The 26,695-nt window shown below is 38.3% G+C and overlaps 2 protein-coding genes across 6 annotated transcripts; both read right to left on the minus strand.

Annotated features, from left to right (window-relative positions):
• Positions 1-1,249: 1,249 nt before the first annotated feature.
• myadml2 (myeloid associated differentiation marker like 2) lies at positions 1,250-5,015 on the minus strand. Of its 3 annotated transcripts, none has more exons than XM_079604551.1 (2): positions 4,622-5,015; positions 1,250-4,280 (listed from the first exon to the last, which is right to left on the minus strand). In XM_079604551.1, the coding sequence occupies exon 2, from the start codon at positions 4,259-4,261 to the stop codon at positions 3,350-3,352; it is 912 nt and encodes a 303-aa protein (XP_079460677.1). In that variant the 5' UTR covers positions 4,262-4,280; positions 4,622-5,015; the 3' UTR covers positions 1,250-3,349. The 3 variants fall into 3 exon arrangements, 2 of the variants coding, with proteins under 2 accessions (XP_079460677.1, XP_079460678.1); XM_079604552.1 differs by having other exon boundaries at positions 1,256-4,280; positions 4,599-5,015; XR_013796625.1 differs by having other exon boundaries at positions 1,257-2,929; positions 3,051-5,015.
• A 3,140-nt stretch (positions 5,016-8,155) lies between these two features.
• Positions 8,156-26,009, minus strand: notum1a (notum, palmitoleoyl-protein carboxylesterase a). 3 transcript variants are annotated; one of them, XM_079603475.1, is made up of 13 exons: positions 25,478-25,689; positions 25,245-25,391; positions 23,766-24,155; positions 18,422-18,474; positions 18,242-18,337; positions 16,449-16,509; positions 16,273-16,331; positions 15,319-15,421; positions 15,040-15,231; positions 12,873-12,970; positions 12,642-12,789; positions 12,499-12,546; positions 8,156-10,734 (listed from the first exon to the last, which is right to left on the minus strand). In XM_079603475.1, exons 3-13 carry the CDS (start codon positions 24,116-24,118, stop codon positions 10,428-10,430), a joined length of 1,518 nt encoding a protein of 505 aa, XP_079459601.1. In that variant the 5' UTR covers positions 24,119-24,155; positions 25,245-25,391; positions 25,478-25,689; the 3' UTR covers positions 8,156-10,427. The 3 variants fall into 3 exon arrangements, with proteins under 3 accessions (XP_079459601.1, XP_079459600.1, XP_079459599.1); XM_079603474.1 differs by lacking the exons at positions 25,245-25,391; positions 25,478-25,689 and adding an exon at positions 25,782-26,009; XM_079603473.1 differs by lacking the exons at positions 25,245-25,391; positions 25,478-25,689 and having other exon boundaries at positions 23,766-24,378.
• Between the last annotated feature and the right edge of the window lie 686 nt (positions 26,010-26,695).

Genomic DNA, 26,695 nt, shown 5'->3' on the forward strand with positions numbered 1-26,695 from the left:
CGATTATAAGTTTAGAAACGGATCCTCCCTTGTCTTATCCCTCAATGGTTACAATAGTATTAATGTTTGAAAAAATAAGTTGTTTTCATCATACATTTACAAGAAAAATTAGGAAGAAAATCTTATTCACCACGGACAAAAAAGGGAGCAAAAAATGCATTATACTCTCCAAAACTACTGACTATTTTATACACAAAATCCATCCTAATTTCTTTCCTCAAAAAGACTTAAATTACTTTGTTGTACAGGACAGGTTGTCTGTGCGTTTCAGTCCCAACAACCTTTTCTATCGCCATCGAGGCTAATGTGCTGAAAGTCCAGTCTGTCCCGTCGTATTTCTGGCATAAGTTTATTTCGCTTTAGTGCTGAGAGTGTCTGCTCGACAGAAGCAGTAAACCGGGAAAACACCGCAAAACATGACGATGTGTAACGTTACAGCTGAAGCTCTCACACAGATTTTTGAACGATATCAATGAGATCAGCAGTACTTTTGCCTTCAAAATCAGTCATGGCATACATTACAGTCAGTTCTGTTTTTACCCGGACAGATCGATATAGATCCGTGACTCTGCGTAAGCTGGATAAGGGATTTTTTCCGGTAGGTTTAACCTGCTGGTGGTCGAGGAAGGAAATAAACATTAATTTACGGGTTGAAAAACGATTAAATCTACAGGAATATATTTTAGTTTACACAGTTCGCTACAGATGCGGTTAGCTAGCTCTGACTACCAGTAATAATAGTAAACGCTCTGACCATCCAATCAAAGGGCGTGAAAATGCTTACGTTATTGTATGCCTGCTAGATGGCCGCGGTGCAGTCAACTCGAAATCTGATTGGCTGATTAAATCTGACTGATTATCTGATTGGTTAAAGCAAAAGTTTCATTGCCATTCATTTTAAGCTACAGGCGCCCGCACTATCGATTCTGAAGGCCTCGAGGCAGATATATTTGACCCTGGCAACACATGATGGCTGAAATATGATTGGATAAAAGCGCTAAAATAAATAAACACTACTGGAAGCAGCGCAACCAAGAGAAAAGCTATGAAATTAAGAGAATGGACTATTGGGAATAATTTAATACTCATTCATAAAAAAAGATATATTAAAGTGCAAGTCAGTGTTTAGGCCAGCAGAGAAGGCCTTGCTGGCCCTGACGGCCCACCACTGATATATATATAATTTTATTTATTTTTTACAGTGCACCCACTCACACATATTTGTACAGAAAAACAGACACAAAGGAATCCAGTTTAATTACCAACATATTTTGATTTTTTTTAATATGTTGTGAATAAGTAACATATAAAAAAGACATAACTTACATTAAAGCCTGAGTAGATGGACTGGATAATGAGAACCATGACAATTAAGGCAATTCATGAAAAAACTGCATGATATTTAATCTCTGTGGACAATACATAAAGAAGTGATTTATTCCCCTTTTTTTGCCATATTGCCATACAAGTATTCAAATAATAACAATGCCTATAATTATAATAACATTTAACAGTATACGTAAATTAGAGGAAAATACACATTAATTTTATTTATAGTAAGCCATATCCAACTGTACTAATCCACACAAATCTTAGTGTTTAGTAGACATCAAAAACAAAACAAAAAGGCTTAAAGAGATACTGTAGCCACAAATTAATATTCTGTCATAATTTTTTCACCCCCACGTCGTTCCTAAACTGTATGACCTTCGGTGAAACATAAAAGAAGATATTTTGGTTACCGACCTTTTTCAAAGTATCTTCTTATGTTCCTCAGAAGAAAATAAAAAAAGTAATGCAGCTTCAGAATGACACGAGGGCGAGTAAATGACAGATGTTTAATCTTTGGGTGTCCAAACCGGCTCCTGGGCGCGTTTAACTCCACTTTTAGACACACTCGCAAACTTCCCTGATGAGGGAGGTTTATTTGGACAGACTCTCGACCCCTTGATTTTGTCCGAGGGAGTGAGTCTACTCAATACATACACTTCAGACTGATCCAGAGACCACAATGCCACACGATTGTGTCACAACAGCAAGTGCTCATTAATATACCCACAAGTGATCAAGGGCTTAGTGTGTCTCATTTAAACCCATTGCAAGTGGGCGCTCGTACAACGTAAGCAATGATGTGAACAAGACAGAGGGAATTTAGCAAGGAAAGTGGACTTATGCTACGTCTACGTTAATCCGGATACATTTCAAAACAGCGTTTTCGTTTAAAAACGCTCTCCGTCCACTAGCGTTTTTTAGGCGTTTTCCAAAAGATTGTTGGTACAATATGCGTCACATGACTAAACATGCGTCATATCTCCGGTTTCACAATCCACACTACAACGCGAAAACGTCGATTTCAAATTGATCCACTTTGGAGAGCGTTTTTTTCAAAAAGATCTGTTTTCATTAATAAAAACGCTGTCTCAATGTGGACGAAAGGCGAAAACAGAGAGAAAAAGATGCGTTTTCAAACGTAAATCAAGCGTAGCGTCAGTTCTGGCAGGTCTCATTAGTCAAGCTCGCGTCAGCTGATCCACGTCTACCTATAAGAATACAACTCCTATCACCGTATACATATATAAGCTCCTTCAGTATTATTAGCAGATATTGCGTTTCTCAGGAGCTACCCTCCTCCCTCCCCAGCTCCACCTCTCACCCAGTCAGGATTTGACATTATGATTCCCCCTTGAATCAGAATAAATTCTCGAATTATGTTGTACTTTAAAATCTTGGAAATGAATGATATCTGCAATACATTCATGTTGGTTCTGTTTTGTTTACCCTAAGGGGGGTTATTGCTGCTCTTATCCATGCTAGGCTGCCCAGAACAGAACCATACCAACAATCCTAATGTATGCTAATAGTCAATCGTATTCGACGATAGTGGTCCTGACAGAAATGTATTAGTGTGGACAAGGCCTTAAACGCAGCCCTGGAGAGTTTAGCTCCAACCCTAATTAAACACACCTGAACCAGCTAATGATGGTCTTCAGACTCACTAGAAACATCCAGGCAAGTGTGTTGGAGCTGATTACAGCTAAACTCTCCAGGACGTGGATTTGGATGGACACCCTTGTTTTTGGGTTACAGTGACAATGAATTGCAGAGAGGCATTGGCACAAAAGTCATTTCTACATTAGTATGCAACGAATCTACTAAGCAAAGTAACTATTCATTAACACAATGAAAAATTCAATCCCAGCAGTTAGAAAGTCAAAACATTTTCATTCTAACCAAAAAAAAAAAAAAAGAGAGAAATTACACTAGTACACACAGCTGTTGTTTATTGGCATGTCTGTATTTAACTAATTTCCAGTATTCATGAATCCACCGCATTGGAGAAAAGATGGCTTTATGCTGCTGAATGCGAGACAAAGCGTATTCTTTGAGAGTACACCAGATCGGTGACGTACAGCACCAGATTGGCACAAGTGAACACAGCGATCACCAACTTGCTGTCCCAAGGGCACTTTCCTCTCGGACAGTCTCCCGGTCTCCCCGGGGATCCGTACTTCTTATCGAAACTAAACACCGGCCAGATCACGGTAGCGCTCAGATACAAAAGCACCGCCAGGAAGGTGTAGACGACCACGAAGCGGTCGAAAGGGAAGCGTAATGAAGACGTCCTCCCAGAAACGGTGAGCGCCACGACCACTACGGTCACGGCGAAGCACAGGCTGTAGACGACCACGCAATATTGAGTCGGGATGTGGCGGTTGTATTCGCTGTCGTTGGCCAGGGCGCCGAAGATAATGCAGGCTATGAAGGCTTGGACCACTTTAAGCAAGCCGGATACTGTGGCCATATATCCGACCACATGCCCCGGTTTGGCCCGTGTGATAAACACCTCGGCTCCGTAGGTGAAGCAACAGACGCTTGAGCAAACGGTGACCGCGATTCGGTAGTTCCTCACCTCGCATCCCTCCGATGGGCACTCCGACCTGAGGAAGTACACGGGATACACTATGGACGCCGTGACGTACATGAGAGTGGCGAGCATGGCGAAGGCCACGGTGAAGTTGTCCCAGGAGATAGGCATGCACCCGTGAAGCCTCGTCACGTCCAGGGTGAAGACCACCAGTGTGACGGCGAAGCAGAAGCACCAGACGAACATGCAGAAGGTGCCGTAGGTGGCACTGAATCCCGCGCTGTGGGCCACCAGGGCCATCGTGGTGCAGCCCAGGAGAAGCTGGAGCATTCGGGCAGCGCCGAGTCCCGACAGCACCGCTGCCTTGTTTAGGTAATGACCTCCTTGGGGGTCCATGAGCCGATTTTAGGTGGATCTAGACGGGCAAAATCCACAAACCAAAGTCTTTATTTAGGCAGCCTTAATGACAAATCTCCTTTACTGCTTCCCAGCCCTGCTTTATAATTACTGCCGAGTGTGTGGGATCGGATTACAGCTGAAACTCTGGATGTGAACGGACAGCACTTTTAGATTTTTAAAAGACTGATGAGTAAAATATAGCAAAGCAGCAGTTTGAGCACAAGAGAATTGTCTTTTAAATTCAAATCATCACTGTTATTTACTTCCAAAGTTCCAAATTCCAATCAATCAAAGTTCCAAATTCCAATCAATCAAATTCAAACGGCTCCCTTACAGCTGGAGTCTTTACATAGTCACCTTCTTCTCGCAGGTCTCCTCTTGGGGTTTCTCAGTTGATCTATGCAGAAAGTTCCCTGCGAGTCGAATGTCACCTGCTATAGCTGAAGTGTCTCTTCATAATACAGAAGACGAGCAAGGTCCTGTAAATATCCCACATGAGATGGTATCCGTATTGGTTCCCAATTTCTTCAAACAACTTTTACCACTGATTACCTTTAGAGCTCTTGCTCTCTCTCTAGTTTCCACTCTCACACACACACTGGCACTGGGCTTCGAGTTGAAGTGTACTAGGGAAAGCGGTTTTAATGAGTGTGTTCTGCCGAGCTCAGGGCCACGGGCTCCACCAGCTCTATAAATAGAGCCCTATATTCCACTGTGGAATGGGGTGGGAATCCAAATGTCTGCGTCAAGCAACAGTGCAGGGAGTCGTCTTTCATATGGTTGCAAACTCTCTCTCTCTCTCTCTCTCTCTGTGTGTGTGTGTGTGTGTGTGTGTGTGTGTGTGTGTGTGTGTGGCACAACTTGTCTGGCTCAAAGGAAAAGTGCATTGTAATGGTCCAAGATTGACCAGCTGATGAAAGATTGCTTGTCAGTTTTTTACATGATTTGGACTAATCAGATCAAAAACACAATTTTAAAAAAGTGCCTACAAAAATATCAGCCAATGCATTATTTTATATAAATCCTGGGAATTTAAAATAATTTTATATTAACTACTGCCTACGGTTTGTTTTTTTGGTTTTATTTTTTAAATTAAGAAGTTGCTTTTCATAATTAGATACTATATTTAGATGCTTCATCTACACAGTAATCAAAATGCAGTGTTGGGGAAAGTTAATTTGAAAAGTAATGCATTACAATATTGTGTTACTCCCTCAAACATTAACTTATTGCGAGATGAATCAGCTGAATGAAATGCACATTCACTCCTGTACAGTAGAGGGCGCTGCTTTAAATAAACCTTTCAGCTGCTGTTCTGGATCAAAGAAGAAACGGATGCAAGAGAAAAAAATTTGAACGCTCTTACATTTGCAATAATAATAATAATTTAACAAATGCGATGTTTATCTAAAGTAATTTGTTTAGTTGATTTGGATAATTGAAAATCAACAGCAAAGACAGTGGTTAATAAAGTGAGATTAAATACATAACATATATTTGCGTAAATTAACATAACATATATTTATGTAAATTAACATATTTAAGTTTTGCTGGAATGCATAATATTCCGAGTGTGCATTTCACAGTTTTTGGCGACGATAGCACACTTTAATGACTGCTAGTTGACATGTAGTTATTTATAGTTAATAGAAGTTTAGAGAATTAGTCTGCCAACACTTTATTTTGATGCTTCCCAACAGACATTGTACTGACTATAAGACACATTGCAAGTACATATCAACTTATTCTACTAACACCTAAACCTAGCAGTCTACTCTAATGAGAGTTGACACGTAGTTGCAAAGTAACTTTCACATTTCTCTTTCACGTTTAAATTTCACATATGTAATTAAGTCAACTCTACTTAACGAAGTTAAGTGAGAGTAACAAAGAAAATAAGTAATTTTAACTTGGCTAGTAAAAGGTTGAGTAATATCTATTTAGTTGAAGTTTCCTCTGCAATATATTTCACTTTCACTAAATAAACTCTAAACCCCACTTTTAAAGTATATGCTTTACTCAAAAACATCTAAATAATTAATGCAATAGATATATCTATATGTCAGAAGTCATATGTCGCATGAATGCAGTGACCTCAATACTTGGTAGATAATACACAATGACAGTAACATTTGATTGATCATTTTTGTGTTTCAATGTGTCATTTTAAGTAGAACAAGAACTTCAAATGTCACAAAATGGCAAGTTACTAAACCGATCAACACAAGCAATGATAAAACAGTGTAAATACAGCTGGAAAACAGTGAAAAATAAACCTCATTAATTATTCAAGGCCCAGTGCATTATGGGAACACCAGTATCAGAAAAGTTGAGTAATTTTCCAACGTTGATATTTACACTTTAATTGCTATGCTTGAATTGAGTACTAATATAGAATTTACTTACTTTTTTAAATTCTTGCCTGAACTGACTTTTTCCATGTACATTACATTGTTTTTTTCTGTAGTATTTATTTAGCCACAAAATCATTTTTATCAGTGTAGGTAATAGAATATGTCTGATTATTGTATTCCTTTTAAGGAATACTGAATCTGTATGTGAGTGAATACCTGCTCACTTTATTGTAGTCTAGATCTACAATAACAGTCATGTTCACACACAACGCCTATGCACGATATATAATAACTTAGTTACTCTAATATTTTGTGGTAAAAGTAATGCGTTACGTAAACAGATTTTTTTTTTTCCAAGTAACTAAAGTAACTTGTGTTACTTGTAAAGTGGTAGCCCCAACACTGCTAATATGTACAGTTCAGGTACTATTGTATACCTTTAATGTACTAATAGATACACAGGTGATTAGTTATCAAACCCCTTCTCTCCAATTACTGTTATATCCACATTTCACCATTCCAAGTCCTGTTGCACTAATAATATGATATATTGACATATTTTGGAAGCAAAATGGGTTCATAATTCACTAACACCATGAGATGGACATCGGGGCTTTTGGGGGTCAAACATGTTAAATGAAAAGGCAATATTAATTGTTTCTTTGGAATAACTGTAATGTTTTCTCTCAGGGACACATACATGCATTCAACACAAGAAAAAAAAACAGAATTATTTACAATTTACAAAGAATCACTTCTCTGTGAAAATAGCATTATAAATATGATTTACATAACAAAATAAATATTCAGCTTAGCCATGTAGATTGAGTTTTCTGTTAAAAAAATATGTTACAGAACAAAATAGCAATTAGTAATACCTTCACATATCTGTTTTCTTTTCTCTTGGTTGGTTTATTTATTATTTTATTTTTTTCATAAGACCGCTACATAAAAAATTATATTAAAAAGTAATTTTCTATTAAATATTTGAACAGTCTAGAAAGTCTTCATTTGACAAAAGTTCTCTCAAAGGAGTCAGCTGTTAATAAAACCTATACATAGATACATAGCATCTCTCCCAATTGAGTGAGAATTTGCATTGATAAAAGTGTGTCACGTCAGCACAACGGTGGTTTATTACATGAAGGGGGAGTTGCACTCAAACAGTGTCATTATGCTTATTTTACCGTTAAAATACTAAGAAAAAGATGTCCCAAGAGTTGAAGAAAATGAGTGAACTGAGCGAAATCCCCCTTTTAATACAATGTGAACGAGTTAAACTGAAGGTACACCAAAAAAAAAGGTTTAGAGACCAACCTGAGTAGCAGGGTCACATTCAGGACATTGTGCGTCTAAAAATGTGACTATGAAAAGGAGGATCTGTTTGCGGGAATTTGCATTTCATCCAGTATTTGTGAGGATTTTGTTCCATAGAGTAATAGTTCTCCCAAAAAATTTAAATTCTAACATCATGTACTCACCCTCATGAATCATTTTCAACAATGTCCAACCTTCTGTTTTACATACAAACACAAGTGGATATACTGCCCAAAAGTTTCCAAAAAGGCAACAAGTGGACGTATACTGCCCAAAAGTTTCCAAAAAGGCAACAAGTAGACATATACTGCCCAAAAGTTTCCAAAAAGGCAACAAGTAGACGTATACTGCCCAAAAGTTTCCAAAAAGGCAACAAGTAGACGTATACTGCCCAAAAGTTTCCAAAAAGGCAACAAGTAGATGTATACTGCCCAAAAGTTTCCAAAAAGGCAACAAGTGGACGTATACTGCCCAAAAGTTTCCAAAAAGGCAACAAGTGGACGTATACTGCCCAAAAGTTTCCAAAAAGGCAACAAGTAGACATATACTGCCCAAAAGTTTCCAAAAAGGCAACAAGTAGACGTATACTGCCCAAAAGTTTCCAAAAAGGCAACAAGTAGACGTATACTGCCCAAAAGTTTCCAAAAAGGCAACAAGTAGACGTATACTGCCCAAAAGTTTCCAAAAAGGCAACAAGTGGACGTATACTGCCCAGAAGTTTCCAAAAAGGCAACAAGTGGACGTATACTGCCTAAAAGTTTCCAAAAAGGCAACAAGTGGATTTATACTGCCCAAAAGTCCATATGACTACTTCCCTATTAGTGTGTAATGTTGCTGTTTGAGCATAAACAACATCTGCAAAGTTAAGTTTAAGGACTATACACAAATGGCTGGAAGGGACTACACAAGCTTCCTTAGTGACATCACTAATCCTAGAATTTACATAAACCCCGCCCCCGGGAACATGCAACAAAGTGGGTGAGTCCATGTTGAGAAGAGGTAATAGGATTTGCGAACACACAAGCTCTTGAAGCTCCGCCCCCTATGCCGGGAGCAGCAGCTCATTTGCATTTAAAGGGACCGACACAAAAAGAAGCGTTTTTGCTCACCCTCAAAAAGTGACAATTTTAACATGTTATATAAATATATCTGTGGGGTATTTTGATCTAAAACTTCACACACACACTCTAGGGACATCACAGACTTATTTTACATCTTGTGAAAAGGGGCATTAAACCACCCCTTTAAAACTAAGTTAGAAAATCGTGGTCTAATTGCTTCTAAAAAATAAAACAAATAACATGGATTAACCTCTCAGCTCAAAGTAGGGATGTCTTTAAAGATGTAGAAGTTATCGTTAAAAATCTATTTCCCTATGGAGAAATTTAATGGAGTTTTTACTTCTGAAACCCGACTGTTGCATATAGTTATCGGTATAGTTATCTTTATAGATATTGTTCTTGGTACCATTGAACGGATTTTGGGATATAGCGTATGACTACTATGATACTTTTATTGGGTTCTTATAACCTTTTTGGCTTTTGGCAGTATAGAACACCTAACACTTGGATGATATTGAGAAACAGAAGCTTGAAGTTTTCCAGTTGTGTTCTACTGAGAAAAAAAAAAAAAAGATCCATGTGTGGAATGGCATGGGAGTTAGTTAAAGATAACAGAATTATTATTATTAAGGGACTGACTATTCCTTTAAATATTATTATAATCAAGTCATATTATATCAGAAAATAACTTAGCCGTGCCCCAAGAATGATGTTGGGTTTAGAGTAGGTGATCCAGTGCTTTCCACACACACACGTGTGTGTGTCTGTCTGTTCCAAAGGTCCTGTTTATACGATTCTTTATAGTCTTGAGTAGATCCATATATATTTTACATGTACTTCATATAATCTGTGTTACAGATTATGAACTCTATAATCGATAATATCCGTACACTCTCTCTGAATGGACATATAAAACTCTAATAAACTGTGGCTAAATATATCGGTAACAAAAGGAAATAAGATCAAAACCACAACACAAACAACACAGCTGAAGATCCGTAAAACTGGATTACATTCGTGATACTTTTATAACCAAAAGATAAATTAAGAGCAGAGATGCGGGTGTAGCTTGTCCCGGTTTGCATGGTTTTCATCAGTACTTTAAACCCGTACTGTGTTGGGAACGGTTTGAACAGTCAGCAGCCCATGGGTTAACTGAGGTGGATCTGACAAGGGCTCCGGTCCAAATCTCTGTTCTGGGCATCTCCCAGCTGCTCAGTGAGGATAATCTGCATTGGTAATACATACGCTGGAGACAATCTGGACTTTTAAATGGATCATTAATGAGGGGATCTGGAGATGCAAGCCCATAGAAATTTGGCACAGAGCCCTGACTAAAGGCAAGGCTCAGCCTGAGGTCAAAGCTGAGGTGGGTGAAGGGCTTGGAGGTATCAAACGGACTGACGGAAAGGAGCGAGTCCTTTTTAGCATTTAGCTGCCGCTGCTGAGCATGCCCAGTAGTTTACTCGGGTCCATGCCCTGCTGGTGGGCCATCTTCTGCACGTCGAAGCCCATGTGCATGAGGAACTGGATAACGTTCATCTCCTGTCCCGTCGACTGGTCTCGGATCGTTGGGCACGTCGGGTTGCAGTGAGGCCATGGACAGCTGTCAATCAAGTGCATGGGACAGCCTTTGGGAGGGGATTTGTTATTTCGGCTGTTGTCCTGTAGACTGCGATCCCAGCAGTGGAGCGCTCTGGGTAAAGATGTGCCCTTGACTTGAACGTCGGTCCAGAAACTACAGCAAACACAAGAGGGCAGAACTACTTAATGGAGTGTCCCGTTTATTTGACTAGTGGGAAAAATAACACTTCAAATATGATTCAATGAATTCCCCCCCTTTTTACCAACGATATTGTTTTTTTTTTAAACTAAACATATTAAATGGCCCCTATTATGCTCGTTTACAGGTTCGTAATTTTCTTTAGTGGGCTTGCTAGAATATGTTTACATCATTTAATGTTAAAAGAACAATGTTTCGCTAAATGCCGATTTATATCATTGCAGTACCTGTTTTCACCCTTTGTCTGGACAGATTTTTTCAAGACGTTTTCAACTAAAAATGGAAAACTTGTATGCGTTTTGGCCGTTCGTTTACACGACAACAGCGTTTTGGGGGCCTGAAAACGCAATCTTTTGAAAGCAGGTTTCAAAGTGCAAGTTTTTGAAAACGGTCTCTGTTGTAAACAACAAAAACGTGAATCTCTGAAGACGATGACGTCGTGCACATGCGTATTTTATGTTCAATCTATATATAGTGTTTCATCGCCATCTCATCATGGTCTGGCAGCAGAATACCGCGTTTTTAGTCGTTTTCACAGATCCACAGTGTGAATGGGGTTCGTTGTGACAATGGTGTCGTCTGAACGGGGAAAACTAAAGAAAAACTTCTTCGTTTTAAGCATATCGTTGTCGTGTAAACGTACCCTTAGTTTTGGTTTCTATAAAACCTGCATTCTGAAAAGCCCAGTCTGCTCTGATCGGTCAGCCAGTCCCCGGTCGGCTCTGATCGGTCAGCCAGTCCCGGTAGGCTCTGATCGGTCAGCCAGTCCCCGGTCGGCTCTGATCGGTCAGCCAGTCCCCGGTCGGCTCTGATCGGTCAGCCAGTCCCGGTAGGCTCTGATTGGTCAACTGCTTAGAGCGCGTGTCGGAAATGTAACGTCCCTTACCATAGTCAGGGAGTATCAGATCCGGAGGCTTCCTGAGCAGCTGTAGACACTACTGTAACTACCCTAACTATGGAATCAGAGTCCAATAATTACAGTCAAAATGATCGACCTGAACTACATTCGTAAGCGCAACATGTGCAGGACGATTCACAGTGGAGAAATATTTAGATATATTTAACTTTTATTTTAGATATGATGTTATAACTGTGTCATTTATAACATCTGAACTGCACTGAACTTCATGGTTCAGAAAACAGTCGATACACTCCAAAGAAAAATGCTTTTCTTACTTGGTATATTTTTTGTTTTGTTTCCAGTCTAAATATTTAAAAAAATCTTTATTCAAGATGCATTTACTAGACACAATTTTTTGTTTTTCCTTAAAAGAAGCAAAATTATCTGCCAATATGGTAAGAAAAAATAAGCTTAATTCAAATGTAAACAAGATTATTTTTCTAACCCAATTGGCAGATAACTTTTGCAGTGTAGCGAAATGGTGAGGACACAACAAAAGGTTGTGGTTGTACTGCTAAATCAATTTTTACCACGGTTTCCTAAGTTCGTCCACCTTAGGATGGCAGAAAAAGGGCGCAAAACAGCAAATCTTGGACATGATGTCGACAACACCCTACTAACGCTGCTCGACCAGACCTCACCTCTTTATTTTGCGTATGCCTTTGCGATATTTGATAAAATATTTTATCCTGATGACAGTAGAACGTCAGGTAAAGTCTATTCATTGCACTTTATTTAATTTGAAAAGTGCAAACTCCTGAACTGAGAGCACACCTAATCTACAAGTAGAGATGCACAAAGTCAAAGAGATCACTTACTTTCTTGTGATGAATTCGTGCGAAAGGCAAGCTGGAGCAAACATGGCACTGCAGGGGAAAAACAGATCATCAGAAACAACACACTTTGAACGAGCATTCATGAGGTCTTCGCAATGAGTCTCTGAAATGCCGGTCATACTTACGGGACGTCCTTCAGAGTGTTCCTCAGCTCCGTCCCCAGATTCTGGATGTAACGCCACTGGCCCTCTTGAACGGGCTGCCCCGTCAGATGAATGTTGTCCACCGTTAGCTGGGCTTCATCAAACAGCCACTGCACTATAAACACAGGGCCTGTAATAAAGAAACATCACACTGGGTTAACAAAAGCAACCAAACGTGTCTGTAAAGAACTAGTGGATGGTGCCTGTACTCACGTTTAATGGTAGGATAAACTTTATATCCAAAGAAGCAGTTCCACTCTTTTCCTTCATAAGCCTGTCGGCATCGCTCCGGTACAACACCACCCCAGTATCTGGCGACAAGAAGTTCATGACATTATATTTAGTGTGATGAACATTTTGACTTGAATGAACGGCTGGTAAATTGTCTGTTCAGACATGTAAATACTATTTGACTTTCTTCGCCGTGAAAAGAGAGTATCAGAAACTGAAAATTGTGCAGCAATGCCCTTGTGTAGCTACTGCTCTATTTCTGCTTTTCTCCATAAGCGTCTTCATTCAGCCCAATGCCATTTTTTCCGCAATTTGCGGAAAATTTTTATTTTTGAATGTGAACAGGACTTTAGTTTGGTCACTTCTCACAAGAAGTTGCGATGGTATAAAAATACTTTATTTAATTTCAGAGATTTAGCCACTATTAGTGATACAATAGTGGTACAAAGACATAAAACGTGAAGGTGTGGAACGAGTCGAGTCCTCTTTAAAAATCAAATGTATATATAGCAAATCGTATTTCTGCAAGAGCGATGTGAGCCACCTCTCTGAAATTCTCAATGGACTTAATTTAGTCAATTGCAACAACCCATCCAAATTAAAATCAATGTACTCAGATATCATAAACTCTACAATGCAACCGTTCTTAAAGGAGTCATGACCTGTAATTTTCACTTTTCCACGAGAATCAATGCATGTTATGATTTCCTAACGATTATACACTGGCCGGGAAGCCGATATTTAAAAGTGAAGCGTTTGTTTACCCCAGGGTTCGTAAACCAGCCCACGTGCACGCGCACTCAAATACGAGATTTTAATTTCTGCCCCGACTTGATGTCAAGACGGGGCAGGATATACCATATATGGACACCGCAGACCTATGCTGCAGGAAGCCCGCCCTGCCCCTCTCCCCCTCATATTCAGACGCGAAAGATGCAGAAACGTAGTGCACATGTGAGTTGCTCTGTGGTTGACTGCCAGAATCAACATGTAAATGTGTTTTCTCTACCAAAAATGGACCAAACTATCAGGGACCAGTGGATGAAATTCATTTTTAATGACACGGTTCCACCAACCCTTTCAACTGGCTTAACGTTAGGTGTCTGCGCTAAACATTTTACACAGTAATCTACATTAAATAAAAGGTAAACCTATGTGGGAGAAAATAGCAACAAACATTTTAGCTCGTTACTGATGTTAATGTATGTCTCAGTCAAAATGATTGATTTACCATTCAGAGACATCTTGATGTAGACGTCCTTCCATCAACTCTACATCTTCCCTTTTCAGTTCAGGTTCAGAGTCTGGCTCGTGCATATACGGTTGAATTCCGTAGGTCGCGGCCAGGTCGGGTTCATTGACAACTTGCGCCATGATGTCATTTTGGAATGATATGCTGAAGTTACCTGAAGTCAACCCCCCTCCTTCCTGCCACCAATCAACGCGCCCCTCATTTGCATTATTAAAATGACCGTCCACGACAGCCAAAATATTGCATCAGATCTCGCGAGACAATAATGCATTCAGAAATAAGGGTCAGAGGAGCTCTGTGTTTATTTTTTTTTCCACTTTTCTTTTTTAGAAGGCCCTGAAAGACTATAATAGAGCGTGGGTATCCAAGGTAATACTAGGTTATGACTCCTTTAAGGTTAAAGGTTTGTTCAAATCCCTAAACCTTAAGCATGAGCAATAGCAAGATCAAATTTGTCTGTGTTAAAGGTAGGGTAGGCTTTTAGTTACTGGTAAACACTCAATGCAGAGCTGTAGACAGACGTCAGTCACAGAGCACCACAAACAATCAGCAGCCATATTTAATGCTGCGTTCACGTCATAATTACCATACTTTTTACTTTTTGGCCATTGACTTTAGACCAGGTTTTTGTTGGTCAATGGCGCAGTCTATTTCAGTTCCCTCAAAATAGCAACGCGCCATCAATGTGCCTGAACACACCTCGTTTTCAGACCAGGATGTACAAATTAAAACTACGCCCGGCTGAAACTAACAAAACACTCACATCGCGCTTGGCGCCGTGTGTATGATAGGGCCCCATGTGTTTTGACATTGGAGATGCTCTGAAGAGACAGTGGGATCTCATGCTTTCAAAGCAAACTTGCTATCGCTAGAGTCTCCGAACTTGCATCTCCTTACTTGATTCCTCTCTTGATGACCTCTGTGGGCGCACAGTTGATGGAGTCCACACAGTCAGTGCAGCGGTATTGTTTGTTGTCCAAGAACCAGCCAGAATCAGCCAGACCCCTGACCTGGATGTTTGTGTGACCCAACTCCTCCAGGAGCTCGGATACTGGGTCCACGTTCAGCAACACCCCAGTGCCGCCCGCGCTGTGCATAAGACGCACACACACTTAGTCAACATACATCAGTCACAGACATCGGAGTCAGAAACTATGGTCTGTAATGTGGACTCACCTGCTTCCCGCTAACAGCAGTACCTTGGCATTGTCCAGACCCTTGGTGAGCAGGTCCTTGACCACTTCCTTTATGATCAGCGAACCCATGAATGCATAGTCATCTGTACACAATAAACAACCGATTAATGAACGGCCACTAGCTTAAAAAGATCAGGTCTAGTTGTTAGATGGCCACTACAAGAAAACTATTGCATCCTACTGTACTTCTACAGGTATAAACTGGTAATATAATGGCACTGTGATATGCAAACCAAAGGTTTTGGGTCATTAAGATTTACAAATTATGATTGTGAAGCGCTTTGGGTGAACAGTAGTACATATGAAAGCGCTATATAAGTGCCTCATTCAAGATATTAATATATATTGACTATTAACTTTTATTCTGAATCAGAAGATGCATTAAATTGCTCAAAAGTGACATTAAAGACATTTAAAATGTAAAAAATTGATTTCTATTTCAAATGCATGCTGTTCTTTTGAACTTTTCTATTCATCAAAAAAAAAAAAAAATCCCAGCGAAATATGAAGCGGTTTTCAACATTGTTAATAATCAGAAATGTTTATTCAGATGCATCATCATATTATAATGCTTTCTGAAGGATCATGTGACACTGAAGACTGGAGTAATGATGCTGAAAATACAGCTTTGATCACAATACATTACATTTTAACATATTCACATAGAATATTATTATAATTTAAAATAACTTTTCTATTTCTATTATTCCAAACTTTTGAATGGCAATGTATCCATAAGTTCACTAGTGAAAATCTTATATTTGGCCTTCCTATCATATTTATTTAGTACATCATGTTTCACTAGAATTCTCTAGCACTCTTTTTTCCAGGTTAAAGTAAAATAATCTTTTCAATGTGGTTTCACTGGCATTTGGACCATACTATATAACATAGTACACAATATATCATCTTTTATATATATTTTGAATCTCACTTTGATCAGTTTTTGGTGTGGCTCCACTCCATACATCACTTGAGCAGTATGGGATGAACCTGAAAAGTGATAAACACAAAGACTTCAGGGCCACATTTGTGCCAACGTAACCATCATGAACACCACTCCGTTTCATCTTAAGCGAAGAAAAGGAGTTTTTAAAGAGAGATACTCACACCATGTTGGCATTCCACCAGTGTGGGTTTTCCTCTGGAAGTGAAGACAGTATTCCTGTGCCTGAAGATAAAACAAAGACATACAGAACTATGAAATAATGCAAAAGAACAGAAATGAGAATTATCTTTCTATAATTGTTTTGAAATCTAGTTTATGTGTGTTTATCGTGCCAGAAATTTGGCATGAATTCCAACAGTCCATTTAACCCTTTAAATGTATTTTATATAATATGTTACAAAATATATTTTACTCTAAAACTGCACGAAAATGAAAAGCCAACAAGTTGTGTTCCAAAGTTTAGGTTCATATCTCAAAAAAACAAGCTTTAAGTAAGATTTTATTTGGGCGCAGTACCAAACTTTTTCACTAGATGGACAGCCAAACTTCCTTACTGACCATATAAGGGCGCCTCCATTTTCATACATGTTTTGAGTGATCTGAACCATGCATTTCCATAATTTTCATAAAATTTATGAAGTAGACATCCTATTCATAAGTAGTATGGGTGGTTTGGCAGTATTTAATTTGAATTCAACCTCTAATAAACGCATAAAAGAGCCCATAGGTGCGTTATAGCTCGCAGCCGCATCACAAATTGAGAATCCATCATATTTTTCTTTATATTTAAAACATTTTCAGACCTTTTGTTCTCATAAAATTGAATTGGTGTTATCTTTTGAACTCTTGGCATGAAAACAAACTGAGGTTTCTACCAATCTTTCATGATTTTTCATGTTTATTGCCATTTGAAAATAAAGGCCAAAACATGCCTATAATGAGTATGAAATATTTGTGTTGCAAATTGATAAATTTCTGCTCCTCTGTAATTCATTAAAAAACAGCCACCAAATATGAAAACTAGAGATTGTAAGCTTTCAAATGATAGTTTGTCAATATTACTTCATGTTTTTACTAATGGCGCTTTTCCACTGCACAGTACCAGCTCGCCTTGGCTCGCCTCGCCTCGCCTCAACTCGCCTCTGTTTGGTTTTCCACTGTGTAAAAGTTGTACCGGTACCTGCTTCCAGGTACTTTTTTTCGTATCACCTTCGGCGAGGTTCTAAGCGAGCGGAGGCGATACTAAAACGTGACGTGACACACGGCAGACTGCTGATTGGTCAGCGAGAATCGTCACTATTCACTGCGCCATCATTGCACGCGCCAGACGGAGTATCCTGAATAACCCCGGCATTTTTAAATAGTTTTGCCAGAGATTGCGTGATATACCCATTACTAATATTATGTAAAACAGCATACACTCGATTTCCTCCATTGTCCTGTGTGTGTGGGTAGCGGGTGTGTGTCGCGTCGCTATGACGACCAGGTACTATTGGGGAAGTACTAAATGCAATGGAAAACGGAGCGAAACGCGAGCCGAGCCGACACGAGCTGAGACGAGTCGAGCTGGTACTGGTAATGGAAAAGCGCCATAAGACACACCTGTGGGACGGTGAGTTATTAAGGAAAGTAATTTCAGTCTGCGGCCATCTTTGAAACACCTCAGCTATTTCAGTAATGAGAGTACACCTCTGAATATTTCACATTTGAAATCGAAAATGAAACCTGACAACAACGGTCTCATCAATGTTGTCTTTAAACGCTCAAATCATGCAAATCAAAGGCAGCTGCAGTGATGCAATGACGTTACCAACTGGTGATTGGCTCTTTTATTTAGTAGGCGGGGCTTATTCCATCATATTGCGCGTTGCAACGTCTTTCTGTATAGCTAAAGTCTTTTGGCTTTACATATACTGATGCTATAAGCAATGAAACCACTGTTGGCATTTCTAACCTGTCTTGGTTTGTGGCCATTTGGATGAGCTCATGAGCCTCCTCATGGTCTCGTATCTGCTGTCACAGTTCTCCTTGTTGAAGCAGTACCAGCCTCCTGCACAGAGACGCATGTCACACACGTTCATCACCACATGTACACACACAGCGGTCTTCTGATGACTGAAAGCATCACACTTACCCTCCAGAAATATCAACCATCTTCTGCTTCCTTTGGACTCCTTCAGGTAATACCTACAGTAAAGCAGACGAGCATTAAACGTATACTTACAGGATAGCACTGGCGTCAGTTCTTACATACATCAGTTCTAAGGCAAATAGGTCTGAATTGACCCTTCGCAGGGAGCTTGATTGACAGGTGATCTGACCAATCATACTTCGCCATCCGCCATTTTGTCGGACAAGGCAGTCAGGAGAGTTAGTAGATTAACGTTGGAGGATTTGAACTTGAGAAGCGGAGTGTACTGACGGCTTTCTGCAGTTAAAACTACATTCCTTCTGATGTTCATTCATGTTTATTTGATGCTATAAATGAACTAGAAGGACGAGATGATCGGTTCAGGAGCAGCTTTAACTGAGGCTCTACAGCGATCTGTCAGACACATTAAAGAGCCACAAAACGGTATTTATTGTTTAAATATCTTTTTAAAAATGACCAAATTTGAAAGGTGAGACTTTGTTTAATACGTTTAATATCAAAAGTAACCAAGAAGCTGGTCTGTCCTGTCTGTCAGTGTGTTGTCAGTCTCATCTCTTCTCCGCGATGTGTTTTTCACTGCGTGAGAACAGTGTGTGAGTGTGTGTGTGTGTGTGTGTGTGCGGCGTATAGCTTGTCGGACATAGCAACAGTAACTAAGGGGGGCGGGTCTTTGCGAACGGTCAATTGAACAGTTTCTCAAGATATAAGCAGTTATTGTAAGCATGTGTCAGCATTATGTCAACAAAATATGAGTCTAATCCTAAAAGAAGACAATGAATGGATAAAGCAGAATGAAATTCTCCCAAAGTGTGATTCATTGTATGTGCACGTACTTGAATTGTAGTGTACTTCAGATCTTAAAAGTATGTATGTATATATATATATATATAAATATAAATGTATTATTTTTTTCTTCCTATTGCAGATAATACAATTTTAATTAAACAATGAAGTGTACTTAAAGGGACAGTTCACCCAAAAATGTATATTCTGTCATAATTTACTCACCCTCATGTTACAAACCTTTATGAGTTTCTTTCTTCTGTTGAACATAAAATAAGATATTTTGAACAATATGCAACTAAACACTTGATGGAAGCCATTGACTTTTAGCCATTGTATTTTTTTCCTACTATGAAGTCAATGGATACTGTCAACTGTCTGGTTACCAACATTCTTTAAAATATCTTCTTTTGTGTTAAACAGAAGAAAGAAACTCAAAGGTTTGGAACAACTTGAGAGTAAATGATGACAGAATATAAATTTTTTGGGTGAACTGTCCCTTTAAAGGGATTACACTTTTTTTCAACACAACTTAAAGGAGAACTCCGGTCAATTTTAACATTGAGCTCAATTTTTAGTACATTTGGAGTGCTAATTTTTAGTAAATTTCAAGTCAACAGGGTACAAATTTTAAAAAGAGGATAACACAGTGTAGGCAACACCGATTTTTGTCGTTGTTCTCTGTATTGACAGCACTCCAAAGTTACTAAAAATTGAGCTCAATGTTAAAATTGACCGGAGTTCTCCTTTAAGTACATTTTTAAAAAGTGAACCATGTAATGTCAAATTACAAATTGTACCTTAAAGTACATTTTTGATTCATTATCTTTTAATAATCTTTTGTCGTGTTTTAAGGAAGTAGCCGACACTTAGTTTGATGTGTTGACTAACACACTAAAGCAAGTGCAAAGTACTTGATTTTAATTTAAACTGTAGTGTGTTATTGGATATTTGAATTTAAACTGTAGTGTGTTATTGGATATTACATTTAAAGTTAAAATATTTCATTTATACTAAATTACATCTTCATTCCAAATGTGTTTTAATTACAAATATATGTGAATACCTGACACACAGTTTCAATAGAAATGACATTAAAGTATGTTTTAGTGTACCATGCTTGACAGTACAACCATATTTCAACAGAATTATGAAATTACACAAAGATGTACTTAAGTCCATTTTATACTACATTTTCATTTAATTGCAATAAATATCCAAATAAGTGTCTGAAAACATGGCATTTAGTTTACACTTAAAATATTGTTTTAAAGTATTATTTCAATAACTTATTTTTCCACAAGGGATGATGGACTGAGGGGTTTTAATGGCTGTGATGTCCACCGTCTCCACAAGAGGGCGTTCAGATATTGCATGGACTCAAACTTCAGCCTCTTGTTGCTCGTGTGAGAAAGGTTGCAGTGCTGTGAGGGGCATCGGTCTGCCATAATTAAACACAGCTTTAATTTGCATCCAATTTACGCCACTGGTGACCACATTTTTTGGCAGATGGTGTACATTTCTCACTATTACCCACCTCGCCACTACTTACACACTCACGATTGATGTTTCATTGCATTGCAGCTTATAAAGCTTATGCTGCAAGCGCTCATAAACTTAACACGGACATTCAGTAAAGATTTTTATAAATGCTGGAATATTAGGATTAGCCTGATCCTGAAAGCTTTTCTGCAGTATCTGGAGAGATTTTTGAGTCAAGCATTTAGTGATTATATGATTCCTAAAGGATTTTGCAAGACAACAGATGCACAGATAATGTCTATTTGTTACTCGATATATCCAGCTATTCAGATCGTATGCACCATAAATATTGTCAATTACAAATGACGGCAAAATATGAAAATCCATTTCCCTGTGGATATTCTTTAACTCCACAACACCGTGATGTGCATAAACGTGATGATATGCATGAAATATGCTTAATATAAAGAGTTTTTGAATGGAACCATCATTATAGCAGCAGATTTGCATGAATATAACGCATATCAAAGTTTTATATAAAGGATTATATTGTGAGAGTTTGTTCACTGTATAGCGAGAGTCAAAAACATCATGCGTAATGAAGGTTTCTTCAGGATAAATAAACAGGTTTACAAGATTTATCCTATTGATTATGTATAGATATCACTGTTGTTATTATAGATTATTTAGCAGTGTCAACATCAGCCGACACATCATATTGTGAAGGAAAGAGTATTTCCAGGCAAGATAGGTCTTTTTTTTTTTTTTACTTCTGAACATCTGTCCCAACTTTTACTGTTTACAAGAGTCTAGATTTTTAACTTCAGTGCTTAATATTTAAATTTAAGAGGCTCAGGTATGTCATGTGTATATATATATGCACGACATACCTGAGCCTCTTAAATTTAAATATGAAGCATGTGCATATATATATATATACATATATATATATATATATATATATATATATATATGTGTGTGTGTGTGTGTGTGTGTGTGCGTGTGCGTGTGCGTGTGCGTGTCTGGTGCCTAATCAATTATTCATATGGTAAATAATACACATGGCACTGTTATGTTACGCCATGTTTTTTACATTGCTTTAACTCATCAAAATAAGTTAAGCAATTTTCATCTTTTTTATAAGGTTTACAAGATTCAATACACAATTTTTAAGTCAGTTTAATGTAATTTAAGTTAATATGACTTAAACATCCAAGTTGATTGTACTTAATTTAAGGCAATATATATATTTTTTTTTTACAGTGTATAATCAATTATTGATATTGTAAATAATGCATATGGCAGTCATTTTGTAGTGTCCAAACCCAAGTAATATACTGTCTCAAAATCACAAAAATATGACAATCAAACAAATGCTTTTATTAGCTTTCATTACAATTACATATATATATATATATATATATATACACTGTAAAAAAATTAATTCATGATTTGTTATCACAACTTTTTATCTTTTGTCAAATCAACTTCGATAACTATGTGGTGAAGATAACATACTAATAATATGTTAAAAAAAAAATACATAATTTTTTATTACAACGAACTAAATTTTAAGGCAACAAGGTAATTTGCTTTTTTAAGTTAAACCAACATTTTTTTTTACAGATATATATATATATATATATATATTCTAGTAATTGGACATTTAGCCAATTAGCTAGTGTTGTTTTGTCCTCAGCGTCTTGAATTGAGTGTCAGTCTCCAGGTAAACTAGAGCGGGGTCAACAACCAAACACTCTTCGGTTCAACATGTTGAGGGTTGAGGGGGAGGGATGTGAATTGGTCACTGAAAACCCCACAATGATTGTCAATTGCTCTGGGGACGACGTGCCCCTCGTGTTGCTTTTGGACTTAATCTGATGTTTGCAGAGACACAGACAGCTTTTTCTCTGATTATAAGAAAAATAAAATCGATATATACTCTGAATGATCAGCAGCGGCAGGTGCACAACAGCCGGCTGGAGAGACGTCACTGAAGTGAAAATCATCTCACGAGCAGATATTAGACACACTTGACCCATGCATCACATTAGTGCGCATGTTTCCCTCTTACTGTACTCAAGCCCCGCCCACCTGCCACTGTATTACTGTTTATTCCAGACGAATCTCTCACTACAGTCTTCTGGCATGCTAAACTTGCTCTGAAAACACCTTACAATTGTTATTGGATTAGTATTAATAATAATGCTTCAAAACCTGGATTTATACCTAACATGAAACTGTCAGGTCACTGTCTTTCATGCGTCTCAAAAAACCTATTAGAAGAAGATTCATAGCAATTCATGTATATCTTAATTCATTCGTTTTATTTGACGCCATAAACCGTTGTAATGCAAAAGTCAAAGCTTTTTCTTAAGCACTTGGAGTTTAAACTCAAACTAAAATCAGGAAACAATGACAGAAATTATTGTAAACATGTGGAAAAAAAATGTTCCAGCGATGACATAAGAATGATTTTTGGTTCCCCAAATAACATTTCAGTGAACAGTTTCAAAATAACTTCTTTTTTTTCATAGTGTGAAGAACATTTTAATAATCTTAAGAACCTCAGCGGAAAGGTTCTGGAACCTTAGAAGTCAATAAAGAACCTTTACAGTGTAATTATGTTAATTTTAGAAATTAGGTGTAAAAACTACAGTAGGCTAGTCAACATTTGAAGTGGATAAAAAAAAAACTTAAAAAAATCATCAACGCTGGTCCATAAACAGCAAACGGTAATAAACGGGTACTGTTCAAAATGCATACAACTTTGATGAAAGGTTTTACTGTACAATGGTGACCCATAATATGCTTATAGCTTAAAATAGCATTGTTACTGTAAGTAGACTCATAATAATATGCCTCTTCTGGCTGTAAGCCTATAAGTTCTGACAGCGATGGCTCAGTCAGTTTTACTGTAAGCTCGCAACAATAACGGTCGAGAGTCTGCGCGCGCCTAGATGATGCCGCACGCGCCTGTGATGCCCAAATACTGTCCAACATAAGCATCCCACTGTTGAGTAACCTAACGTGTGTTAGTGTAACCGGCGTGGTTTCTTACCCTGCTGGGGTCCCGTCGTTACAGGTGACCGATGTATTCTCCAGGAAATGTAACTTCATGTCGTAGTCGAGCTTCTGCGCCGAGCACGGGTACAGAGACTGCGCGAGGTTCTTCACCTGAGTCATGAAGTTGTCCATGTTGTCTTCCACGGCTGTGAAATCCAGTGAGAAGCTCTCGGTGGTTTCGGCGCGGTCGCGGGACTGCGCGGAGGGGAGCACGCGTCGTGGCTGCGGGTTTCGACCTCCGCGGAACCTCCGCGCGTCGAGCGCGCCGCACTGGATCAATCCCAGCATCACAGCCCAATGAACGACGCTCATCACCCGCACGCTCCTCTGCGACGCCCTGCACTTCATCACGCGCTCCTCCAAATCCTGAGGTGCTGCTGAAAGTCTGCACAAGCAGTTACACACACACTCACACACCAAAAAAAATCTAAAGCAAAGAGTTACACAAAAGCTAAAAAATGCGTGGAACAGGTGAGCTTTCTCAGTGCAGAACTTGGAGGTCCTTTAAAGCTGTTCTTCTCTTTCTTTTAAATACTTAATAGGCTACACTGCGTCCTCCACTGACACGCAAACTCCTCTGACGGTCGCGCGCTCTTCTGTTCAATACCTGTGTGTTTAACCCGCTCTGGGTTTTAACCCTGCTCTCTTTCCCGCGAACCAATCGCTGTGGAGGGGCGTGATCCAGTCGCACTCATTTCTGTCCTTTTCATTTATTGAAAAAAAAAAATATGCTCATAGTTTGGTTCTTTTGATCTGCGATATTTTTCTTGATGTGGTAGTTCTTTATTGGCATTGAAATGCCTGTTTCCTAATCCACGCGAATTTATAGAGTGAGAATAAGACTTTTTTGACACTTGGCTCTTGTGGATTGGAAAACATTATATATAAATATAGTAAATATATAACAAATAGCGTGCGAATTTACAAGCAGCGGTGGAATAGGCTACTTTATTATTGGTGTTATACATTTTGTATAGTTTATTTAGCCTACAATTTACATTTTGTAGCTTTAAATACAACACATGTATATGCACTCTAAAAATATTGGGCTGTTTTTGGGTCAAATTTGGACAAATCTAACTGTTAAAATATTTTTTATTAACTAAATTAAAAATAGGATATATATATATATATATATATATATATATATATATATATATATATAATTTTAAACCCAACTGTTGGTTTTGTCCATATTTGACCCCCAAAAAATAACCAATATGATCAAATCCAATTGGTTGAAATGTTTTAGTTTGATTTTTAAACCAACAGTTGCTTTTCTCCATAGCCTATTTGACCCAAACATGGGTTGAAACAACCCAGCTTTTATTTATTTTTTGAGTGCGTGTCTATTACAGGTCCAGCTATAGTCTGCAGTCTTGTGAGAACAAACTTGTTTACTTTCATAATGGGACCAAAAACTTGTCTAAGTCGTGCGGGTATTTTTGACCGTGTACTATAAGAGATTCCGCGCCTTTTTTATCAACTGGAGTCTGTTGACGAGGGCCTCCGAAGATCAAAGGAGTCCGTCATCACTCCTCCGCCCTCATGAAGACCCTTCAGACTTTCCCTCTGCTGGATATTTGGAGTCGGAAGGGAAACCCGCACCGAACGCTCCTTTCTGTGAGCAAATTAAACGTTTCATTATTTTACACTGGTATAATTATGACGGTGTCAGTCAAACAAATAACAAACAGTTTTCGTTACCACCGCTCAAAACGTTTATCCATCCATCTTTGCTTATTTTAACTCGAGACCTTTCTCTCTCCCCTAGTTTACAATGTCTTCATTAGGTGTTTCACGCATCGCGTTGGTGTAATGGGGTTCGCTGGACTCCTGCTCCGGCCATTGCGCACGCGGTGGGATAAAAGGGTGTCAAGTGGCTGGTGTTAACGCGACACTTAACTTTACACAAGCCTGTTGTTTCAGACCAGTGCTTTCACTTTTATGCATGCAGTGCCGTGAAAACGGGGGAACTGGCCCATTGGCGTCGATTCATTCAGTCACTTACCGCCGGTCTTCTTTTGTTCAGATGCTAAACATTTGAAGAATAGTCCAGTCATCCTCTATTCAGACGTAAACCATTAAACACTCAAGCCCGTAGGTACGTCCGTCTAACGATGGCTCCAAAACAAATCTTCGGACATGTGCTTGTCAAATGTTAATAGATCCTGGTGATTGTCCACCTGTGGTTAGGAGGACACCTGTGGGAACTTGAGAAATTACTTCATACAGCCACAAAAAGTGTATCTTGTGCTCTTTGGTCACTTTTGATCGAGAATAATTTTTTTTCATAGGGGAACTTGGTTAAGGTTTTGGCTCTTGCCTCTTGCTATGTGAACAAAACAAAAATCATGGATATGATTCGAATATTTTGAACACAACTTGTTTAGATTAATGGACTTATTTATGAGTAAAACATGTTTTTGAAAATATATATTTTATATAAAAAAGTAACTTTTTTTCACTTCAGCAATAATCTGCCAAGTGTGGTCTTTGAATAGAGATCGAACTATTAAGTCTGTGCTCTAAAGCATTCAAGATTTAAGTTGGAAATGTATTTTTCAGGTCTATGATAAAAAAGTGAATAAACGGATTATAAATACAGCATAAATATAATTTAGTACCATAAAATCCCCTCAAAATACAAAATGTTAAATAAAAAACATTATCGAACTAAAACATTAATTTCTTTGCAATAAAAAATTACCTGCATCAGAGTTAAAACATATATATATATATATATATATATATATATGTTTAAAAAAACTTGCTTGCAGATGCCACAATAATGCATTTTTACAATACATTTTCATGTGTATTTTTAAGTTTCCACTTTTTATAACAGAAAATGCTGTCAATTTATTGGTAGTAAACCAACAGTAGTGAAATTGAGCTCATTAAGCATTACATATTAAATCATGC

Source organism: Phoxinus phoxinus (genome assembly GCF_949152265.1).
Source record: "Phoxinus phoxinus genome assembly, chromosome: 1".
In the NCBI taxonomy this organism is placed as follows: domain Eukaryota; kingdom Metazoa; phylum Chordata; class Actinopteri; order Cypriniformes; family Leuciscidae; genus Phoxinus; species Phoxinus phoxinus.